Consider the following 9,793-nt stretch of genomic DNA (forward strand, 5'->3'; position numbering starts at 1 on the left):
GCAGTTGTATGAAGTCATGTAGGATAGCCTGAGAACTCTTAATCTACGCTTTCTTGCTTGTTTCTTGTTTGGTTGTGGCTCAAGAGTGGGATCACCTGTTCGACTGTCTATCTCACCTCTGATTTCATATAGCTATGTATTCCTTAGTGATATGCCAGTGATTGCATAGAGTACCGTGTGAGGCCCGATGTGTGGTAGTGAGCTGCTAGACAGGTAAACTAGTGTAGATAGTTTCGCGTGTTTATGATATTGTTTGTTGATTGCTGTTATATGTGTATCTGAGTTGCTGATAACTTGAGGACTGCTGATAGTATGCAGGGTTGCTGATAATCCACAGGGTTGCTGATAACCCATAGGGCTGCCGTGAGCCAATAGGACTGTTGATAGTGCCAAGGTTGATGATAACCCATAACTAGTTATTATGTTGTGCTGTATATGATATTTTGGGGGAACTCACTAAGCTTTGGTTTACAGTTGTGCATTAAATGTTTTTCAGGTACCAGTGGTGATCGTGGGAAGACGAATGCGTGACTGTACACACTCATCAGCAGCAATGGAGATTCTGCATTATTTATATTACTCTGATTTTCAAACAACTATATTTTTAAACTAATGAGTTTTCATAACTTGATTTTTATGTAAACGGTGATTTCACCTTGTTAAAAAATGAAAATTTTGCTTCTGAAAAATGTGACGTTACAATCTACCTAAGAATAAGTTATTACTGTAAAGTCAATTTCCAACGTTTCTATCAAATACAAATTTAAGTTAAAAAATAACAATGTTGTTATTTTCCAATTTAAATTTACAAAATATCTTTATCCACTTGCACTCGATTTATTAGTTAACAAAAAATTTGAATTAAATAATGACATCCATCATACATAGAGCCAAAAGGTCTAACCTCTATTCATGTGTGCTATAGTGATGAATTAGGGTGTCTGAGACGCTTCTTAATTTTTTTTCTTTTCCTTTGGTATGTTTCTACCGTGTAAACATCTGATCCTTTCTGCATCACTTAATGATTGGTTTCTTGGTATACCCTAATGTCACATGACCATATCTAGATTATTTTTCATACAATCATTTAGTTCTTGGCTTCCCCTTCTAAAACCATAATGCCAATGTATTGCAAATTTAGTATCTTAAGGATACCATGTTTCATGGATTACATTTCTCCCAACATCTGTCCTTGAATCTTGGAGATTATATCCATTGTTGATTGAGATTGTGATTTTTCCACACCATACTATTTCTTTCTTGGCATAACAAAAACTATATTTGATATTTTGGTCTATGAAGTTAATCGTGAGTCGATTTGGCTTTTTTGGTTCCTAACGACATGAGGGCTTATAAATACACTCCCGCCTCTCTATTGTTTGGTAATCGTAGTGTCATTTAAATTGTCCATGATTACGTATTTTACAAGTACATGAAACATACACTACAAGAAATATAGCCATTAGCGGCGACACCAATAGCGGCGACATGGGCCTTTAGCGGCGACATATTGGTATGTCGCTGCTAAAGGCCCATGTCGCCGCTATTGGTGTCGTCGCTAAAGGGCCATGACACGGATCCACGGTTTCACGTTCTGGTAAACTAGAACCGTCCGATTGTGTTTCTAATCCAACGGGTGGGGTACTCGTGGAACGCACAAAAGCAATACCAGCGACACAAGTCGCCGCTAACGAGGTAACACTAACGACAGAGCAGTAGCAACGACTTATTACCGGCGACTTGTCACCGCTATTACCATTACCGGCGACTTGGGTATCCTTTACCGGCGACTTTTGTCGCCGCTAATTGTCTTTTTTCTTGTAGTGACATTGCAACCGATAATATATATGTTGGGAAAATGGTTCATATTCTTCATCTATTAGTTCATTTCCAAACTCAATCTAGTTTATTGATCTTCACCAAATTGAGTTTGAGGGAGCGGGTGTTAGAGATTTATTACTTTTCATATAAGGTAGGTACCATAATTTACCATTACTTTAGGGTTACATATATGTTTTTTCTTTCTTTGATTTTTTTTTAAGATAACATATGAAAACAGAGAGAAAGCTTTCGAAGTCATGACTAATTAACACCTCCATGAATAAGTAACTTAATCATTGATTCAATCATTGCATCAAATGTAGCATTATAAACCAACAAACAACTGTGAAGAGGGTCTTTGGTGACAAGTAGGTGGAGCTGAATAGTTGCTTGTTTGACCCAGTTTTACTATTTTTTAATTAATCTGATAACTTATGATAAGGTTGAGGATTACATATGGAAGTTTCCTTTGTGATAATTGGTTGTGTTTTATCATCATGATTGATTATATATTAATTATGGGCAGACATGGGGCTCGACATATGCTCAAAAGTGTTTGTTGCCACTCAAAATACTAGTGATTCAATATTTTGCATGCATCCTCTTCCCCACATATACACTCATATCATCATATTCCTTCTTTGCCCCTTCCCCAACATTTTGGTTCCACATCATTATTCTTCTTTTCACATACTATATTTTTGGACTAGGAATTTAATTATGTCAAACAATGTTCCATTTTCATTACTTCATCTTGTGGGGCCCAATCTATGTTTCTTGATTATTTTGTTTCCAAATAAGATTTACAAAAATAAAGCCAAAACAAATGAAGAGTATGAATTTCTCTACAACTAAATAAAAAAAGAGACGAATCCCAACAAATTAAAGTTATAAGTTTTCTATTGGGTGAATCTTTTCTAGTTTATGATATTATACTAAAAATTTGAACAAATTGCTAATTCCGTATTAGAACTCCCTAGACATCAAAATATGCTCTGCAAACCTCTGATACTTGGTGCTTCTGTTTTTCATTAACCTTTGACCAAATAATAATATTTGTTTCCCAAACCACACAGACATAGGGCCATGCCAAGCATATTGAAGAATGAATCCAACAAAGTGTAAAATAAAAGCAATACTTTTGCTTTTGCTTTTTCTTTAAAGCGACAAGAGCCTCATTCAAAGATGCACTAGTGCTATTGGATGTACAAATATTTAGCACACTAATTAATGTGTTACATAATTCCAAATCATTATAATAATGTTCTTCCACAATTATTCTTCATGACTTCACTAGCAGGTGCATATACTTTGATACAATATCAACTTTAAAAAAAAGAACATAATGTTTAAACAATTTACACACTATATAGGGGTCTGAAATTTAAACTCTCTTCATAGTGCGTGTGCGCTTCAACTTCTCTTAGGAAAGTGAGTTCTATCGTTGCCATGAATAATTAATTTTTGATGAGGAGTTATTCGATTATTTCTTTTTGTGTAAATGCATATACGGGGTATGGTTTCTATGGAGTGTGTGTTTTGTGGGGCCAATTTTGTAATTTTACAGTGTGAAGATAAAAAAGCTATGAGGGGACGGAGGTTTGGTGGATCATAGTATGTTGACAGTGGAAGTGCATCTTCTTTATCAAAGAATGCTTTTGCTTTACCTCATAAAGTTAAAGATGATCCTATATCCAATAAACTAAATGGAATGTTGGCAGTGGTTTTTCTCATCAGGTTTTACAAGATAATAGTCCGTTATCACTAACAAATTTGATTGTTAACATAATTGACATGATACAATACTGTATAATTTGTCCATTATATTTGCATGCATTTCTGACAAAAATACTGAGAGAGTGTTAAGAATTCAAATCTTTGAAACCATACGAATATAAGAAGGCAGAAGTTGCTATCATCACTCGACAACATCCAAAATCTGTCATTGATGCATCAGCAAATAAACCACATATAGGCCCTGAAAGCCTTCATCACAATGCTCATTTCTTCCAAAATGAAGCTACCATTCCTCACTTATTTTGTCTTCTTTGTCTTGTTCAATTGTTGTCATTCGGCTAAAACTCATTCCTCACTGAAAAAACAAGCGTCGATTCTGGTTACCTTGAAACAGTCTTTTGGAGTCTCCGATCACCCTTTTTTGGTTAACTGGAACCTCGTGGATTACTCTTTAATTTGTTCAAACTGGAGCGGAGTCACCTGTGATAACGCCACCTTCTCCGTCGTCTCTCTGGACATATCGAATTTAAATCTCTCCGGGACACTTTCACCGGCGATAACGCAACTCCGTTCCCTTGAAACTCTTTCCGTGCCTGGCAATGGTTTCTCAGGTGCATTTCCGGCAAGGATTCATGAGTTAACAAGGCTTCGGTTTCTCAACATATCCAACAACATGTTCGATGGAGGTCTTGAGTTTAATTTCACGTTACTGAAGAGAATTGAAGTTCTGGACGCTTACAACAACAATTTCTCAAGTTTGCTTCCCGCCGGCGTCTCTCGGTTGACCAGTCTCCAACACTTGAACCTTGGCGGGAATTACTTTTCCGGTGAAATTCCGGCATCTTACGGTGGTCTGCAGCTGCTTACGTTCCTCCACCTCGGTGGAAATGACTTGCGGGGTTTCATACCTAGCCACCTTGGGAACCTCACAAGTCTGAAACAGCTTTCTCTGGGTTATTTTAATCAATTTGACGGCGGAATCCCAGTGGAGTTTGGTAAGTTGGTGAACTTGGTTCATCTTGACATGTCGAACTGTGGGTTAGATGGTAAAATCCCAAACGAACTGGGAAACTTGACGAAATTAGATACTCTCTACTTGCAGACGAATCGGTTGGTGGGTTTGATTCCTTCTTCGTTGAGCAATTTGGTTAGCTTGAAATATCTCGATCTTTCGAACAATCAGATCGTAGGTGAGGTTCCACCGGAGTTATCTTCTCTGAAAGAGCTTACAGTATTGAACCTTTTCATCAACAGATTGCATGGAGACATTTCTATGTTCGTTGCAGAGCTACCCAAGTTGGAAGCTCTTAGTCTTTGGGAAAATAACTTCACAGGTACCATTCCTCCGATGCTAGGACAGAATGGTAAACTTAAAACACTTGATCTTTCTACTAATAAACTCACCGGAGTTATCCCGAAGTCTTTGTGCTTTGGCCGGAAGTTGGAAATCTTGATTTTGTTCAACAATTTTCTGTTCGGGCCATTACCAGATGATCTTGGTAAATGTGAGTCACTTAGCAGAGTACGAATGGGGCAGAATTATCTGAGTGGATCGCTTCCAAAAGGGTTCTTGTATTTGCCTTCGTTGTCGCTTGTTGAGTTGCAGAATAATTATTTAGCCGGACAGTTGAAAGAATTAACGACAAATGACCGGAGGGGTCCCTCCAAGTTGTTGGCTCAGTTGAATCTTTCAAACAATCGCTTATCGGGTGTTCTTCCTACTTCTCTCGGCAACTTCTTGGGGCTCAAAATCCTTTTTTTGGATGGAAACAATCTCTCCGGCGACATTCCCGGCGAGATAGGAGGTTTGAAGAACGTACTAAAGTTGGATATGAGTAGAAACAAATTTTCCGGCAGAATTCCGCCGGAGATTTCTCATTGTTCGTCACTCACGTATCTGGATCTTAGTCGAAACCAACTCACAGGACCAATGCCTCCTCAAATATCACAACTACACATACTGAATTATCTCAATGTTTCATGGAACCATCTGAATGAAACCCTACCTGATGAATTCGGTTCCATGAAGAGCCTTACATCCGTAGATTTCTCCCATAACAACTTATCTGGTTCGATCCCGGAGATCGGCCAGTACTCTCTCATGAAGCCCAGTTCATTTTCCGGCAACCCTAACCTCTGTGTACCCTACCTTAACCACACCTGCAACAACTCGTCTTCAACATCGCTTCAACAAAACAACAAGCAAGTAGATAACAAAACCACAAAGGTTCCTGCGAGATATAAGCTTGTTTTTGCTTTAGGTCTTTTAGTTTGTTCTCTTGCATTCGTTATATTAGCAGTTATCAAGACTAGAAAGATGAGAACACCTTCTAAATCAACATGGAAGCTCACTGCATTTCAAAAGCTAGAGTTTGGGAGCCAAGATATTCTCGAATGCTTAAAGGACAATAACATCATCGGGCAAGGTGGTGCTGGTGTTGTTTATGGTGGAACAATGCCAAATGGAGAGCAAGTGGCAATCAAGAAGTTGGGAACAAGTAAAGGAAATGGTGGTTCACACGACAGTGGTCTATCTGCTGAGATGCAGACACTAGGAAGGATCAGACATCGGTATATAGTGAGGCTAATGGCACTTTGTTCGAACAAGGAGACAAATCTACTGATCTATGAGTACATGCCGAATGGTAGCTTAGGTGAACTCCTTCACGGAAAGAAAGGTGGTTGTCTCCTTAAGTGGGATACGAGGCTAAAAATAGCTATAGAAGCTGCGAAGGGTCTTTCCTATTTGCACCATGATTGTTCACCTCTTATCATTCATAGAGACGTGAAGTCCAACAATATCTTAATTAGTTCAGATTTTGAGGCACATGTAGCAGATTTCGGGCTTGCGAAGTTCTTGAATGAGGGTGGAGCATCGGAGTGTATGTCTGCAATCGCAGGCTCGTACGGCTATATCGCTCCAGGTACTAAATATTTTGATCTTAATTAATTATCAATTGTACATGTTTAATTGTTTAGTATAAATTAAGCACCCATCATAGAATTTCAACGAGTATTAATTGTTAGTCAAATTTTAGAAAGAAAAAGGGAAAAAGAAACCAGCTTCTTCATGTTTAACTGTGAAATAAGACTTTGATCGACTCCCAATAAAAAACATGCATGTGAAAGTGAAAGTATCTTGATTGGGATCCAAAGCTACACTTTCTCTTATCCCGATAAAGGTGATGTTGTTCTATATGATACTATACCGACACAAACTGCTGTTTAAGTTATACTATACATTAAAGAAAAAATTATATAATTTAATGGCTTGTTGTTGGTGGTAACAGAATATGCGTACACATTGAAGATTGATGAGAAGAGTGACGTATATAGTTATGGTGTGGTACTTTTGGAGCTGATTACGGGGAGAAGACCAGTTGGGGACTTTGGGGAAAATGGATTGGACATTGTTCAATGGACGAAAATGCAAACAAATGGGACGAAAGAAGGAGTTGACAAGATCTTGGATGAGCGGCTCAAGAAGGTTTCTCTAGAAGAAGCAAAGCAAGTGTTGTTCGTGGCAATGTTGTGTGTCCAAGAGCACAACGTGGAGAGACCGACCATGAGAGAGGTGGTGCAGATGCTTGTACAAGCTAAGCAACCCAATACATTTCAAACACATTGACTTTATGTCTGGGTTTGTAACAAAAATAAAAGTTTTTAAGTGGTTAGTTGTTTTGTGGTTAACATTTTAAATGACAAGTAATTAATGTGGACTGAAATGTTAATGAAATGTAAACATATATTCTAGTTCGTTGCTACAAGGTCCATGAATCCTATCACATATACTATGTCTTTGTTGAAATCTATGGTTTTTTTTTTGTTGTTTTTGGCATTGTGAAGTCTACCGAGCACTAATTCCATTTAACTTAGTGGTCCGCCAAAGAGTACAAAAGATATTTCATCATGATTGCACACTTGACAACGTTGTAAAAGAGTATGACATATCGGCCTATCCACTTAAGCTAGATCCCATCCACATAGAGTAATGGCCTAGCAAAGTGTTATGTCTATCATTAACATGACTCGGTTTAACTTATTGTAGATGTCATTAGGGTTTCTTTATTTAGAAAAACAAATTGGGTTCAATTGGTGATCAAATTTAGGCCAATTAGGTTCACTTGGTGATCAAATTTGGAGATCACATTGATCCTAGTTATTTAAAGGGTTCTTACACTGCATTCTAATGTTACACCAGGTTCTTAACTCAAAATCGAAAAGTAGGGCGGATTTTAGGATTTTAGCAAGTGCTGGTAGAAGATAAAGGCTATGCTTCAAAGGAATCATGTTCAATAGGTACATATTACATAAATTCACACAAGATATATGATATATTGAATTAAAAGAGATGAAAAATGAGCTCTCACCACATTGCAACTCGCAATAGGTAAATAAATTATTATAAAAATCAGACTAGAAAAGAATATTAGGGGGTATCTGGATGAACCTTGAAGAAATTTTCCTTATAAAATATTTCATTAAAAGGTGATACTTTTAAATACCTTTATCAACTTTAACTACAAGATGAAAGATTGAGCATCAATTAAGATATTCTTGGATTTGTTTCTTGATAATTAGGAATATGTGATCACTTGATATGAAAATAAACGAAGTACATATAACCTTACTTTTGTGTTGTCTTCCCGAAAGGTATAATAGTTTCTCTAAGACTATAATATATGATAAAAACAAAATTACTATGTTAGATGCCAAGACATTCTTGCTAAATGAAGGACTAATATTTAGATCAAGTGAACGAGTGAAGGTTTTAAGAAATGATATTACAAGAAGCAGGCTATGTATTAAATGCCAAGAGAGGTCTTAGGAAATCATAAGAAAAATAGCGGCCAATATCACACACACTTGACAACCATTAGATCAAAGACTAAAGTAAAAGACTATTGCAAAATGGAAACCATTAGATCAAAGACTAAAGTAAAAGTCTAATGGAAAGTAAAACATTACTCATTAGAACAATTTAAAATACACCTTAAAACCATTTGATTTTTTAATAAAATAAGTTCAGAGTTTTCTGTTTCCATATCAAAGACTAAAGTAAAAGTCTAATTGTAACAACCCCAAATGGAGGTATAACTTCTTAACCTTAATCTTTTATGTATATGTCAAGATTAGCCCTTATTGTGAAAAGGTAGCATTTGAGTATGCGGGGCGTACGCATGTGTACGCTCAACGTACTCATGCACGTATCATGGACGCGGAGGCCACCTAGTACGTTGGGCGTACCAAGGGGGTACGCTAGACGTATTAGGCTCAGAATGGAACCCTAATATCTTATTGTGTCCCTATTTAAAGAATATGATGGTCTCATTTCTAGCCACCATTATCAACCTCCAACCCCCCTCCAAACCCTAATCTCGTTTCCATAGCTTGTGTGAGTGCTTGTGGCTCATTTGAGTGTTCTTGTGAAGATTTTGGTGGAGAAGGAACCTTGAAGGAAGTATAACTTATGCTTCTAGCTTGTGGATCAGATCTCTACTTCAGTTTGTGCATCTTCCAGAGGTATCAAGTTCAAAACTTGTTCATTGTATGTTCTAGTTCTTGTTTTGGGTCCTTTTTAGGGTTTTAGGTCCCAAGTTTGGAACTTTGTGAGTTGGTGAACTCCAAAGCTATTCTTCTGTCCTTTTGAGTGTATTACAGTGTTCTAACCCATAAAAATGAGTGCTTGGACGTCTAGATCTTGCCATGCATGAGTTGTATGGACTTTTGTGTTGAGAAAGTTAGATTTTTTGGGTTTGGGTCTTGACCAACCATGCAAAGGCTTAAAGTTAGTAACTTTATGAGTCAAGAGGCCTTATTTAGCTCAGATCTATAGTTAGAACATTTATCTTAATGGATTAAGACCAAGAGAAGTGAGAAATGCAAGTCTGGGGAGTACGTCATGCGTACTCCCAGATACACGCAGCGTAGGGTGGAGAATCCCCGTCGTATGCTTAGCCAGCTGTACGCCCAGCGTAGAGAGTTGTACGCCCAACGTACGCGCTGGGTGTTGACTTTCGTTGGCTTTTGAGTTTTATGTCAAATAGTGGACTTTTGACCAAGGAGGGGCAAAATAGTCTTTTTACCCTTCTGAGATTTAGTTGAGAGGCTCGATCTAGCAATTCGAGGATATTAATATTATTTATTAATTAGAGTTACATATGACAATATTTTAGGAGGAGTCTAGACCGACAGTTCGGGTGCGAGGTTTACTTGGTTTTCTACGAGAGGTGAT

The 9,793-nt window shown here is 37.5% G+C and overlaps 1 protein-coding gene across 1 annotated transcript; it reads left to right on the forward strand.

Moving 5' to 3' along the window:
- The first annotated feature begins 3,553 nt into the window (after positions 1 to 3,553).
- BAM3 (Leucine-rich receptor-like protein kinase family protein) lies at positions 3,554 to 7,325 on the forward strand. Its single transcript, XM_079063603.1, has 2 exons — positions 3,554 to 6,482; positions 6,849 to 7,325. Exons 1-2 carry the CDS (start codon positions 3,818 to 3,820, stop codon positions 7,184 to 7,186), a joined length of 3,003 nt encoding a protein of 1,000 aa, XP_078919729.1. The 5' UTR covers positions 3,554 to 3,817; the 3' UTR covers positions 7,187 to 7,325.
- The last annotated feature ends 2,468 nt before the right edge of the window (positions 7,326 to 9,793 follow it).

This window comes from Lactuca virosa, chromosome 8 (genome assembly GCF_052849685.1).
Source record: "Lactuca virosa cultivar CGN04683 chromosome 8, Lactuca_virosa_CGN04683_v6, whole genome shotgun sequence".
Classification (NCBI taxonomy): domain Eukaryota; kingdom Viridiplantae; phylum Streptophyta; class Magnoliopsida; order Asterales; family Asteraceae; genus Lactuca; species Lactuca virosa.

Bases quoted from the DNA above. Each gene is read 5' to 3' on its own strand.
- BAM3 (XM_079063603.1), top strand. From the start codon at position 3,818: ATGCTCATTTCTTCCAAAATGAAGCTACCATTCCTCACTTATTTTGTC. The intron at 6,483-6,848 runs GTACTAAATATT...TGGTGGTAACAG, and splicing joins GTACGGCTATATCGCTCCAG to AATATGCGTACACATTGAAG.